This window comes from Taudactylus pleione, unplaced genomic scaffold (assembly GCF_031769625.1).
Source record: "Taudactylus pleione unplaced genomic scaffold, aTauple2 ptg000886l, whole genome shotgun sequence".
NCBI lineage: Eukaryota > Metazoa > Chordata > Amphibia > Anura > Myobatrachidae > Taudactylus > Taudactylus pleione.
The window spans coordinates 1,682,501-1,697,299 of NW_028285287.1; the positions used below are offsets into that span (position 1 = coordinate 1,682,501).

Genomic DNA, 14,799 nt, shown 5'->3' on the forward strand with positions numbered 1-14,799 from the left:
GCAGGAGGGCGCCGTACCTAGCGTGAACACTATCTATATCGGCATATCACTAAAATTGTGAGATCCTTCATGTGCTGTGTCTATAATAGATTTCCAGACTCAGACCACACTTTGATGCAAAAATACAACAACAAAAAAAAGTTATGGCATAACATACCTTTGTTAACTGTGGAGTGATCCAGGCACCAAACGGTTAACAAGCTTCAGCTCCCAGGATGAACTGGGTCCTATATACCCCGCCCTGGCTACAGGTAGATAGTTTGTCACCAAGCCCAAAGCAGGAGAAGGAAAAAGGTAAGAAGAAAGGACCCTTGTACTCTATAACCACTCTCCCTAAGAAGAGGGAATCACAGAAAGATTACCCAATAACACAGGTGTGTGAGGGTGGGTGTCCTCTGGACCCTATGGACCTCGAAGAAAGACAGTTAAAAGGTATTTTATACCATAACTCTTATTTTCTTCTTCAGGTTCCATAGGGTCCACCGAAATTACCTTGAGGATTTCCCAAAGCAGTTCCCTTAAGGGTGTGGACGCTCCTGTGTGTCAGTAAAAAGGAGAATCCGACGCCCAAAGGAAGCATCCTGAGAGGCAAATGTGCCAAATGCATAAAATTTGACAAAGGTGTGGACGGAAGACCACGTGGCTGCCTTGCGCAATTGTTCAGCAGAGGCACCACAATGAAATGCCCACGATGGTTCCACAGATCGAGTAGAATGTGCTGAGAGATCAGCTTGTGTGTATGCTTGAGAAATTGTCATGCAAAGCCATCTGGCCAGAGTCTGTTTGTTGGCTGGCCAGCCACGCTTATGACAGCCATACAACACAAATAAAGAATCTGTCTTCCTAACGAGTCGGTGTGATCCACACATAAATAATACATAGCGCGCGTACAATGTTCAAAGAAGCTTCATCTACAGAGAGGCCTCTAGACTTGAAGGCTGGAACCACAATTTCTTGATTCACATGGAACCGGGATACAACCTTAGACAGGTAACCAGCCCTTGTACGAAGATCAGCTCTATCCTGATGGAACACCAAAATAGGAGCGTAAAAAGAAAGGACTGCTTAATCAGAGACTGTTCATGCAGGGGAAATAGCAAGAAGAAGTACAGTTTTTGCTGTTAACCACTTAAGGTCTACGGATTTCAGGGATTCGAATGAGGGAGCCTGCAGAGCCCTGATAACCAGAGACAAATCCCACGGAGCTACCGGAGGGATAAAAGGAGGCTGATCTGACAGAACACCTTGAAAAAAAGTTCTAACATCAAGCAACGGGGCGATCCTTCACTGAAACCAAACGAAAAGTGCAGATGTGTGCACCCTCAGGGTGGCCGGATGGAGACCCCGTTCTAATCCCGCCTGAAGAAAAGAAAGCACTCGAGAGACCTTAAACACTTGGGGATCATACTTTCTATGTTCACACCACTGAAAATACGAGTGCCAAATTCTGTAATAAATGCGGGCAGAAGGAGGTTTCCTTGCCCTAAGCATTGTCTGAATTACAGAAGTGGAAAAACCTTTAGCTCTTAGGACAGATGTCTCTAGAGCCACAAAGTCAAAGACAGATGTGGAAGGTGTGGATACAGGCAGGAAACCTGTGTTAACAGGTCCGGCCTTAGAGGAAGAGGCCACTGAGTGTCTATGGAGAGACTCTGGAGGTCGGTGAACCAATGGCGTCTGGGCCAAGCAGGTGCTATCAGTATTACTGTCCCGCCTTCTTGCTTGAAATTCCTGATAACCCTTGGAAGGAGGGAAAATGGAGGAAACAGATACGCCAATTCGAAGTTCCTCTTCACTGCCAGAGCGTCCACAAACTCGGCTGCAGGATCCCTGGTTCTGGACCCGTACCTGGGAACCATGTGGTTGTGACCTGAGGCCATGAGGTCTACATCTGGAGGACCCCCATCTGTCCACTAGGCTGAAATACCTGTGGATGAAGAGCCCACTCTCCGTCGTGTATATGCTGGCAATTTAGGAAGTCCGATTCCCAATTGAGGACTCCTGGTATGAACACTGCCGAGACCGCTGAAAGATGACATTCTGCCCAGACCAGAATGTTTGACAGTTCCGCCATGGCAGCCAGGCTCCGCATGTCCCCCAGATGATTGAGGTAGGCTACTGCGGTTGTACCTGGACAGGCCTGCCCTTCAGCATTTCCTGTGCTTGAACTAGCTCTCTGAATACAGCTCGTAGTTCCAGAACTTTAAATGGACAGGAGATTTTCCCTGGATGTTCATTTTCCCTGAAATGCGTGCGCCCTACCCGCGGAGGCTGGCATCGGTAGTGAGGAGCATCCAATCTGGAATCCAGAATGGGCAACACTTGTTGAGACGGAATGTCTAACAACAATGATGGGGATAGTCGCACTTCTGGCGACAGACTGATCCAGGGTGAGAGGATTAACCGCTGCAACGGTCTGGAGTGGAACTGGGCATATTCCACCATGTCGAAGGATGACACAATGGATCCCAGAACCTGCATTGCTAAATGAACAGATACTGACAGGCTGTGAAGAAACCTGCGTATCCGTAATTGAAGGGTCGCAATCTTGTCGTCTGGCAGATATATTCTATGTACCAGAGAATCCAAGCATGCCCCTAGATGCACCATCTGTTGTACTGGAAGAAGCGATGATTTCTTTCAATTTATGATCCAGCCGTGTCTGTGTAGACAGGCAATCGTCAGTCTGAGAAGATGCTGCAACACTTGTGGAGATTGCGCCAGGATCAGGATATTGTCCAAGTATGGCAGTATCCTGAACCCCTGGCGCCTGAGGCAGGCTGTCATTACTGCCATAATTTTGGTAAACACCCGAGGAGCTGTTGATAAACTAAAAGGCAGCGCCTGAAATTGGAAATGTTTCTGCAGCACCGCGAACCGTAGAAACCGTTGGTGGGATGGTGTAATTGGCACATGTAGATATGCATCCTGAATGTCCAAAGACACCATAAAATCCCCTGGTTCCATCGCCAACACAATTGACCGAAGGGTTTCCATACGAAACCTGGGAACCCGGATGAAGGTGTTGAGTCCATTTAGGTTCAGAATAGGACGGTAAGACCCACTGAGTTTTTGAATCAAAAACAGGTTGGAATAATAACCCTTTCCCAGCTGATTCACTGGAACTTGGATTATCACCCCTGATACCAGCAGAGAGTGAATAGCCTGCTGGAGGTCCAAAGCTTTTGCAGACTCTGCTGCCATAGTGCAGAAAAACCTCTACGGGGGACTTCTCCAAAAAGTAAGGGCATACCCTTGAGACCACCTCTCGAACCAAGGCGTCTGTTGTTGTGAGATGCCATGTTTCCAAAAACTGAAGATGTCAGCCTCCTACTCTGGGATCCCCCAGGGGGAGGCCTGCCTCATCAGGCTTTAGGTTTACCCTTGGAACTGAAAGCCAGACGTCTGTTTGACCAGGATATGCTGGATTGCGGTTTCCTGCAAGAACTGGTTCTGGAGGAAGACTGACCCCTTGTTTTTCCTTGTGGCCGAAAGGACGACTGCCTGGGTCTGGGAGTAAATGCTGAAGGTAGACCAGCTGTCTTAGAGGCTGCCACCGTAGCCGCAATTACTCCAGTTCTGTGCCAAACAGAATTAACCCCCCCCCCATAAACAGAAGGGATTTCAGGGTTTTCTTGGACCCTGCATCAGCTTACCCTGCGAGCCACAACCGAGACCGCTGATGCTTTAGAAGATAACATACCAGCACCCAACACTGCCTCTCCTAAATAGGGCGCTGCCTCCTTAACATAGGAGATAATATCCTGCTGTTCCCTGGAAGTCTCTGGCAGAGTCTCTTCCAGTGCCTTCAACCATTTCTCAATGACTTTGGAAACCCAGGCCATAGCCATGGCTGGGCGAGTAACAGCTTCTGATAGAGAAAAGACTGCCTTGAGGCAGGCTTTAAGTCTCCTATCTGTGGAATCCTTAAGGGAAAATGCAGATGGTATGGGAAATGTGGCCAGATGTGCCACATGCGCATCTACAGTTGGCGGAATTTTCCATTTAGTACACTCATCTGACGGAAAGGGGTATAAGGCAGCAACCTCCATGCTTCCCCCATAAGTTCTGAGAGGTGCTCAGATTTGGGAAACCCAGGCTTCACCACTTTCTGGCATATGAATACTGGAGCCTTTCTTTGTACTGAAACTTCATCATATGTTTAGCACAGCTTTGACCGCCTTAATCAAGGAGGGAACCTCTGCTGTTGAAAAATGGTCCTCTCCTGAGAGAGATTCCTTAGAGGATTAGAGGAGCCCTGTATATCCCCACACTCATTAGACGATGTACCAGAATCTGCAAGCTGGATGGAGTGATAGGATGAGGCCGACCGCCTTCTGGTCTTTGGCTGTACTGGCCTAGCTGCTTGCAGAGGTTGTTGAAAAGCTGCTCAGGATGAGGCCACACTCTGACCTGAACGAGCATAAACGTCCATCCAGGACGGATGCATAGGGGGCATAAACATAGTAGGCTGCAGTTGAGGGTACCCCATCATCGGGACTGAACTAGGAGCCGCCAACCGATCTGCAACCTGAGCCATGATCTGGGAAAAAGAAGCCCAAGGGGGTTCCTGCCCAGAGGCTGGTAGTTTTGACTGATGTGGTAACTCTTTAAAACAGTGACCACATAATCCATATTGTATGAAGTCCTGTGGGGATAACCCCACTTTGCAGGCCATACATGATACCAGCACAGGGGCTTCAGCCACCTGTTTCTCAGATTCTTTGGACATAACAATATTGCTAGTGCTATGCAAAGTCTCTATGCAATGTGACAATGTTTCACACCCAAATATAACCCACATACCTGCAGTACAGGGCTTATGAGAAAAAAAAGTAGTGATAGTTATTGAATAATAAAAAAAGGCAGTATAACACTGCAGTTCACAAGTCACATGCAATGCAATGATATACAATATACAGTATATACATAGGCAAACGCAGGGGTGGGGATTCCATCTGCCTGGATACCCCCCTCCCCAGCCCACACCATGACCACAATAGAAATAGTAATATAATACAATTTTACTAGTGCTGCATGTTCTTCTCAGTATCACAAATGAAATAATTAGCACAACCTGTGGATCTTTTAACATGTATCAGCCAATAAATAACCTGTGCACCAACGAGGAGATCTAGAAAACATGCACTGTTAAGGATGTGCTGCTATAGAGCACCAATATGTACATATATGTCCAGGGTGGTGCTAGGTTCTTCTGCTGCTTCCCCAGACTCCCGGAATTGCTATAATACTCTGGAATGGTGCCCACATCTAAAATAAAACCATTCAGCTCAGACAGGATGGTCTTACTGCCGCATTTAATGACTTACTGTGATCGCTGGTCCTCTATATGCTGGAATTATGACACAATATACCTTGTATGACACATATTAAAGCTGGTTAAGTGCTAATTGTGCCCTCTTCATGGACTGGCCACACTCACTCTAAAACCAAGCATTTGGAAACCCCCCTCTAGAAATCCTGCGTTTGCCTCTGATATATATATATACACACACACACACACACACACACACACACACACACACACACACGAGAACACTGTCCCATAACCAAGGACAAGGGCACTCTCCAAAGTCAGATTTAGCAAAAATGCTTTATTCGGGCATCATATTGCCACAATCACTTTATGTAATGCATTCAAAACATGTCATCCAATATTTGTCGACCTTCTTCAGTACATTCATTTCCAATAAAGTGGTAATGGTAGACACATGGTAATAAACACAACATTATCAACCAGTTGTCCTGTTAAGACCTGCACACGTCCAGCGGGTGTTGCCAAATACCAGCGCAAACAACGAGTAGTGACAGTTATTGAATAAAAAAAAAAAGGCAGTATAACACACAGCAGTTCACAAGTCACATGCAATGCAATGATATACAATAGGCTCTTTAATCAACTACAAAAGCACAAGCAGCTTAGTAGGATATTTGAGCTCTGTATAACCTGATCACCGAAGGAGAGGTATACAGAGAGCAGGGGTGTATCTAGCAGTCCGAGTGCCACTGACAAACTAAGGGACTGGCGCGCCCCCCCCCCATGACTGATCCTACTTAAAACGAAACCACACACTGGGAATAGTTTAATCCATATGCCTGTAGAAATAGGGAAGTATTCCGGCGCTCCCCAGGATCAGTATTATTTTGGGGGAAAAAAGACAATGGAAAAAGATATAGTGTAAATCTGTGATAAAAACCAAAGAAGAAAGTATATAGATATATACTCACCCTTTATGGGTGAGATCAGTACAATGGACACAAATCAACACCGCGGTCCTACGGTGGTTGCAATAGCAATCATGAATCGATCTGGATGGATCTCAAATCCTGACAGTAGTCGTTATGTGGAGAAAATAAAACATGCCTCCATAGTGCAAATCGGTTGTCATCATACTTGCCTACCCTCCCGATTTGGTCGGGAGCCTCCCGAAAATCGGGTGCCGCTCCCGACCTCCCGGGAAGGCAGGCAAGTCTCCAGGCGGCTGCAAACCCCTCCTGCCCCCCACCGCAATTACAGGAAAATCCTCGGCAACGGGGGGGCCTGTGACGCGATTCACGGCGAATTGCGTCATTTTGGCCCTGCCCCCTGCTTCACGCTGCCTGTAATATCGTCAGTGTGTAGCTGGGGCGGGGCCTAAATTACGCGATCGTGTGGCTCCGCCCGCAAGCTCTTGTAGTCTGGCCGGCCCCGCCCCCGTTTGCTGGCCACGCCCCCCAGTTAAGCCGATCTGGCTGCTCCCTCCCGGAAGGGGCAGCCAGATAGTCGGCAAGCATGGCTGTCATCAAGTCAGATTAATAGTAAATAATATCCTGCTCACCTTATTCCAATTTCATAAGCGCCTTAGACATTAGTCATTTTAAATCCCGATGTCCGTCGGTATATTTTTTTTTCATTTACCATTATTCTGACTTGATGACAACTGATTTGCACTATGTTTTATTTTCTTCACATAACGACTACTGCTCAGATCACATTGCAAATGTGATTATTGATAAATGGGCCCCTAGGTCCTCTACATTCATATAATTACCATTTTACAAGGCAGTGCATCCAACAAATTAGTAATAATGTAAATACATTGCAGTCATTTGTCCTGAAATTCCACAATTAAATACTCAGAATTGTAATAAAAATAAATAAAAGTTTGCTGTAAGGCATAATTACTATGAGCAATGAACACAGAACAGCTTGCTAGTGACAAAGTGCAGTGAGTATCTGCTTTCACCATGCAGCAGAGCTGATGAGAGTACTCTGAATGAGAGGAAGGTACAGTACCTGATAGAGGAGATTATGCCTCTTCTGCTGCATTAATTATTAATACTAAACATGTACTTTGCCGTCTCTGGGTGTTTTTCTTTGCAAATTACTATTTTGCGCCTGGGTACACCACCAAATACCCAGGAGGTTTTTTTCTCTTCTACTGTATTAAGCATACTAAATTATCCCAACGTGGTATACATACTTAGATAGAATCAGTTATCCAGTGCTCAGAGCCCCACAATCTGATTTTCTTTCGGTGTCACTAATGAAAACGCAGATTCCAAGGCATGATCTCTTACTTCTAACACTTTATCAGATGAGCTCATTATATGTGCACTAACAAAAGGGACCTGGCATACGCCACCCTGCTGTATATACTTACCTCTTTCCGGCACAGAGTGTTCCTCCGTCCAGGTCTGACTCATCGCTCACTGCAGTGGCAGCCGTTGAGATGATGGGGTATATGCAGACAAGACAGACCTTAGCAGATTATATCAATACACTTTTATGTGTTTTTGACCATATGTATTAAATAATGCTGATTTACTAAAATCTGATGATTTGGTTCATACTTCTACCAAACTGGGAGAAGTGCCTGACTACTTTTAAACAGATACGTTTCATATACAGAAACCATATTGCCCTAGTAGTCCGAATTACGTTCAGCTTTTACGGAAGAGTAGAACATCGTTCTGGAAACCCTATTCTTCCTCTGATGGCACTTGATAGCTCAATTTACAGCGAATACATTTATTTATTTATTTATTACCAGTTATTTATATAGCGCACACATATTCCGCAGCAGTTTACAGAGAATATTTGGCCATTCACATCATTCCCTGCCCCAGTGGAGCTTACAATCTGTATTCCCTATCACATGCGCACACACATACACACACACTAGGGTTAATTTGTTTTGGGAGCCAATTAACCTACCAGTATATTTTTGGTGTGTGGGAGGAAACCGGAGCACCCGGAGGAAACCCACGCAAGCACAGGGAGAATATACAAACTCCACACATCTACATCATAGTGTTCCCACACCCACTTGGCGATGGAATGAATAGCATAGGGGAGGGGAGCTACATATAATAAGCAACTATTATATAAACTACCCATGGTGGAGGGCAATACCATCTTATATTGGCAGTATTAAACAACCCAAATTATTGTGCGCACCGCAATGTAATACATTTCACACAAGCCCTCAATTGTACTAAAGACAGTCCTGAAATTTTGTACCTCAAATTTTTTAATTTTTTTTTTATTTCTTCCTGTTTCTTCGTGAGCCATAGAATGCTAAAACTACATGTTACCACTAGCACACATCTTCCCTTAATGAATCAGCTTCCATAAGTTTTACACTTACTGTACGTATATCATATGCAGCTGCTTCCCCCGTTTCTTTGACGCGACAAGCCAGAATGACTCGAGCCCCCCGCTGGGCCATGTCTAATGCAGTCATTCTTCCAATTCCTCCATTTGATCCTGCACAAATTAAAAGTGTTTTCCGGTCATTTTATTATTTAAACTTAAGCAAGTAAAAGTAGTAGCAACTTTTCTTAAAAATCATCTCCTCCAATCACTCACACAAACATAATTTAGAACAAAAACTTCACTTTCTACCTATACTACTGTAACTACCCAGCATGTCGCTATAAGTGACAGATCCATATACTTTTTAATATGACAGCCCTGTTTTTTTCTTAGAACTGAAAAAAATCCTGGTAAAGTCCCACAAGTCATATTGTGTTATCTTATGTCCTTTGGGTATATCTAACTTCAATTATTCAAAAACGACAGGTTTAAAAAAAATTGGGGGGTTTATTTGTAGGTTAACGTTAAGGGTTTCTCACATGGATAAAAGTGTTTAATGTATTTATTTTTAATGATGATATTATGCCATTATATTAACTACAGTTTCCCATTGAAATTTTGCCAACATGTTACCAATGCCCAATTTTTGTGCAGCCACAGTCCAGAATGATGGGAGACATCTGCTCTGACATTTGATTCTCCCGGTGATTGTTTAAGATCAATGTTTAACTAGCCCAGGGCACTTTTGTTTCTTTTAGGCTTTATATTAAAACGGACCTATGGCTCCTAAATATTGGTGGCAACCATTTTGTTGTCTATACCAACATTAATAAAAATGCAGCCTATCACTTCACTGATCTGGTGACACCCCTGAGGCATGGGGTACATCGGAGGCTTGCTGGTCTGCATTCCAGTGAGAATCTTCATTTTTTTTTTATATTGACCTGAAATGCATAGATTGTCCTAAAAATCTGACCAAACATGATGAAAAATCCCGTCGGCCCATTGGCTGGATTCATTATGGATCACTATTGCGATAGCAGCTGCGATTAGGTGCGCAGACCCGCTGCGAAAATATGCCAATTAATGCAGTCACACAGCCAGCATAGAGACGCCCAATACCGCTATCTCACATCCGTAATTTCTTGCAGTTTTGAATCTACTTTGGGAACATACATTGGTAACATCGGCCCATCACAAAGAATTACAGCAGCCCTGACCTTACTCAGGAATGGCTAACTTTGTTGTACGCAGTGAGTACACAAGCTGCATATGCCGTCGCAGTAGCTAATTTATGCACGCTCAAGTAACGGCGTTCAAACGGAAGGCACGCCTGCGTTTCTCTGACCACTCCCCCGTCACCACCCCCAAACTCTGACCTCACGTCACTGACTCTGCAATGGATTTCTTTCTGCGTGAGTGATCGCAATGCTAACTCATACATGCGCAGTACGCACCATCGGCCAATCTGCATACGCTGTTGCGAACCTTGGTGAATCAGGCCCTATATGCGCAAAAATCAAATGACAGCTCTCATGACAGTTGTCATGTTTGTTAGAGCCATGAACTAAAGACAAGATACTTAAAACTCGGTCATCCAGTATTGCCAGATCCCAGTGTTTAGCATCAGGGCCTATAAAATCTATTTTTACTGAAGTTTACAGCCTACATTTCTCCTGAGATACAAAGATCAGACCAGCTGCATCAGTTTACCCAGGCATAGAAGAAACACGGGGCAACATATTCACTGGTAAATCAATGCTGGTAAGAAATGGTAAGATACAGGTTGAGTCTCCCATATACAAATATTCCGAAATATGGAATTTTCTGAGCGCGACTGAGATAGTGACACCTTTGCTTTCTGATGTTTCAATGTAAACAAACTTTGTTTAAAGCACAAATTATTAAAAATATTGTATATCATCATCAGGCTGTGTATAAGGTGTATATGAAACCTAAATGAATTTCGTGTATGTAGACAAACTTTGTTTGATGCACAAAATGATTAAAGATATTGTATAAAATAACCTTCAGGCTGTGTGTATAAGGTGTCTGTCTACGAACCAAAAAAATCATTGTGTTTAGGTTTGGGTCCCATTCCCAAGATCTCTCATATGCACATATACAAAAAATACCAAATACTTCTGGTCCCAAACATTTTGGATATGGGAGACTCAACCTGTATTAGATGAATGCTGTCTTACCCATTAAGCGCAACAACAGATTTCATGAATTAATGGGACCATATATATTTTTTTTACAACTCAAGTTGTTTTTTAGGTGAAACAACATGCATGAGGATGCTTTCCTCTGTGTGATGGCTATCTGCTCCTGTTCTTACTCACTTATATGACAAATACAAAATAAAGATGTTATTAACATAAAACAAGCAAGTCTTTACCATCAGCTAAATGTCAGGTTATTGCCACTGTACAATATGTGGAAAGAGTTAAGTAACAGCACTATGTTATTACTCTGCATTATGGCTCAGGCTTAGAGATAAAATGTTTCATCACTGCAGCTTGCCTTAATATCAAAATGAAATAAAAACAAACAAAACAAGTAAGGGTAAAAATAGAGTAAAACAAGAAAACTTTGCAGGATGCAGGTATGGACATACGGAATCAGTATGATTTACCGCCGGTCAAATCCCGACAGCGGGAGCCCGGCAGGGGTGAAGATCCCGACTGCTGATTTAGGTAAGTACTGCTAACCTAATTCCCTACCGTAACTCTCCTTTAGGGGTGCCTAACCCTAACCTCTCATCCCAAATGCCTAACCCTAATCCCCCCCCTTCCCCACAGCCTAAACCTAAGTCTCCCGGGGGGTGCCTAACATTAACCTCCCACCCGGGGGTGCCTAACCCTCCCTTTCCCCTAGCCTAACCCTCCCGGGGGGCTGCCTAACCCTCCCCCCCCCCCCATGTCTGCACCCGGCTTACCTTCGATCAGGATGACGGGCGTAGGGCTCCCAGCATAGGTAAAATGACAGCAGTCGGGATTTCGACACCTGTCATTAGACCCTTGCTGGGATTAGACAGTCGGGATGCCGAAGGTCGGCATTTAGACCATCGGCATCCTGACTACATACCGGACATACAGCTGGCGCTGTTGATGGGTGGCCGTACACAAGAGATGTATCCACCCTTCTAAAGAGGATAGGAAAAGCTGCCCATATCAACCAATCAGCTATCATGTTACAGAATGTACTTACATGATAAACGATAGCTAAGCCCTGATTGGTTGCCATGGGCAACTTCTCCACTTGCCCTCAAAATATATGGACTTGAAAAGCACCGGTGAGAGTGGGCAAGAGATGCAACTTCAACTGGTATCTGGTAGGGAAAACTCACCACTGCTTCTGATGCCTTATGATTTTACTGCAAACTGCCTGCCAACATATGTCCACACATAGCCGGCAATAGCAGAGAGACCTCCCTCCCCCAATGTCTGCCGTGCTGCTGACCACTGCAGCCAGACAATAGTCCCCACCCAGAGGCTGCAGGGAAGAGCAGCCACTGGGGAAATGCAAATGCACCAGCCCTCAGCCCCCCAGTGTATACCCGGCAGCTGCAGGAAAGAGCAGCCGCTGGGGAAATATAAATGAACCAGCCCTCAGCCTCCCAGTGTATACCCGGCAGCTGCAGGGAAGAGCAGCCGCTGGGGAAATGTACATGAACAAGCCCTCAGCCTCCCCCAGTGTATATCCGGCAGCTGCAGGGAAGAGCAGCCGCTGGGGAAATGCAAATTAACCAGCCCTCAGCCCCCCCCCCCTCACCCCCACCGTATACAAGGCAGCTGCAGGGAGCAGCAGCCGCTGGGAGAATGTACATGAACCAGCCCTCGGTGCCCCCAGTGTATACCCGGCAGCTGCAGGGAGGAGCAGCTGCTGGGGAAATGTACATGAACCAGCCCTCAGTGAATACCCGGCAGCTGCAGGGAGGAACAGCCGCTGGGGAAATGTACATGAACCAGCCCTCAGTCCCCCCAGTGTATACCCGGCAACTGCAAGGAGGAGCAGCCGCTGGGGAAATGTAAATGAACCAGCCCTCAGTCCACCTCATAAAAAAAACCCCAGTCAATTTCTGAGCACTTTTTGGAAAAAATATTGGCCAGTTAAGTGGTGAAAGGTATTATTTAATATGGAAAAAATATAAACGATGGGAGGTGTGACCATCTCCAGGCCAGTATCATAAAATTAGTTTTAATGGGACTATGAGCTTCACTCAACAAGTTGGGAATGTATAAGACCCATCATTTCACCAATATCTATCATTTTGATCAGCTGCTGGCAAGTCAGAATGGACAATACATATATCAATCAGCCTCAGATGGCATCTTCCTACGACAAATGATTACCTACTACTGGACATTGCACATACAGGTTAATCTGCAGGTCCAAATGGTAGGTTACAAATCACAAAGTTAACATACATTTAATCAACATGCATGATTTCATGTGGTCTATATCCCGTGATCAATAACAATCAAGAGACCTTCCCCTTATGTAGGTCGCAAGAAGGACAATGACCTGCATGTCAGTTTTCCAAGTTCACCCTTCCTGTACAGTTGTGTGCTTCTATTGCCTGTCACCAAGCATAAAAAAAAAAGTCGCCTTCTACATGTGTGCCCCTATCACTGGTCACTAGGAGTGTGCCAGCCTTCTTCTGCAGGTGTGCCCCTCTTACCCTTCACTAAAAGTATCATATGCAGATTTGTGCCCCTATTACTTGTCACTAAGAGTATAGCAGGATTCTACTGCATGTGTGTGCCTCTCACTGGTCAACAGGAATGCGCAGGCTTTCTGAGCAGGTGTTTGCCCCTCTTACACGTCATTAAGGGTATAGCAGACTTCCTCTGCCGGTTTGTGCCCTATTACTCCAGTCACTTAGAGTGTGCCAGCCTTACCTCTCCCTCATTACTAGGAATGTCCCCAGGCTGCCTGAGCAGGTGTGTGTCTCTCTCATCCATCACTAGGTGTGTGTCAGACTTCTTCTGCAGAGTTTTACAGTCTTCATGTGCAGGCTTAAGCCCCTTTTACTCATCATTAGAAATAGGACAGCCACCAAGTGTGTGTGCATAACTCATACCCGTCACGAAGAGTATAAGCACTGAAGGTGTGTGTCCCTATTACAAACCTCACTAAGAATGTTCCAGCCTCCTTCTGCAGGTATGCCCCCTATGGTTAGGACTAGACTATACAGCGCAGATGGACCTGTGACGTCACACCCACGTGACCTGGCCTGAAAGGGGGAAGGGATGCTAACGGGGGACCAAAAGTGTCCCCTCGCGGGCTCGCCATAATTATTTATTCCCCCTCTATGCCCTAGTGGATGGTAACGCAGGAGCGGTCCAGCCTCCTGCAGCGGTCACGTAGTGAATACGTCACAGAGGTTCTTTTTCCAACTAGGAAATAGCAGCAACCATGCCCCCCCCTATTACCCACACGCCCCTCTGAGTATGGCAGCCTTTCTATGCATGTATGAGCCCCTCTTATCTGTCACTATGAGTACAACAGCCTTCCAGTGCATGTGTGTGCCCCTCTTACCTGTCACGATGACAGTCTTCCCTTTCAGGCTGGCGTCACTCTTGCATCTTCTTACTTTGATGAAGTTATAGTAGATTAAGACGTAGAGCCCCACTGAGACCCCTGACACCAGCAGGACAGTGACCACCATGATTCCTGCTCCGTCTCCGGAGAAGGCTGACTGCCTGACACCGTTACACGACGTCTCAGTTTCAGGACGGCCAAGCTGCAGCTTACCTTGCCCGTAATCACCCCAGACGCGTCCTAGTCCAATCTGCTCAGCGCCCTCCCCCCTCTGCTGCGATGTGACAGATTGTTGCTCACATTATAATCTCCTATTATGTATCTGCTACAGTACAGACAGCTAGCCCGGACCGCATTGGCTACAGCATAAAACTCCTATTTACATACGGATGCCCAGTGGAGACAACCTATCTGCGAAAAGTACTCCAAGTGACAAGTGCTGCACTGCCCCCTATGGTCAATATAAACCTGCCTAAGCCCTATAGGCCAGTCACTGATATTGAACGTATCTTTCGGTAAAAAACTTGTGTCCCTAAAGATAATCATAGGGTGCTCCTTAATAAACTTATATCCTACTGAATATCATAAGAGTGCACCTTACATTACATGGAGGTTCTCATTTTCACTTGAGTTTTCCACCTGGGACTGTT

The 14,799-nt window shown here is 45.4% G+C and overlaps 1 protein-coding gene across 2 annotated transcripts in view; it reads right to left on the reverse strand.

Annotated features, from left to right (window-relative positions):
- Nucleotides 1-14,524, reverse strand: part of DHRS13 (dehydrogenase/reductase 13) — a 36,208-nt gene extending 21,684 nt beyond the window's left edge. The window contains exons 1-2 of one of the 2 annotated variants that reach the window (XM_088459001.1): nt 14,363-14,524; nt 8,652-8,770 (exon numbers count right to left, since the gene is read on the reverse strand). In XM_088459001.1, the coding sequence (XP_088315127.1) occupies nt 8,652-8,747 (96 nt within the window). In that variant the 5' untranslated portion in view covers nt 8,748-8,770; nt 14,363-14,524. Of the gene's footprint in view, nt 1-8,651; nt 8,771-14,146 lie in introns of both variants that reach the window. The other variant, XM_088459000.1, reaches the window with a different exon arrangement.
- Between the last annotated feature and the right edge of the window lie 275 nt (nt 14,525-14,799).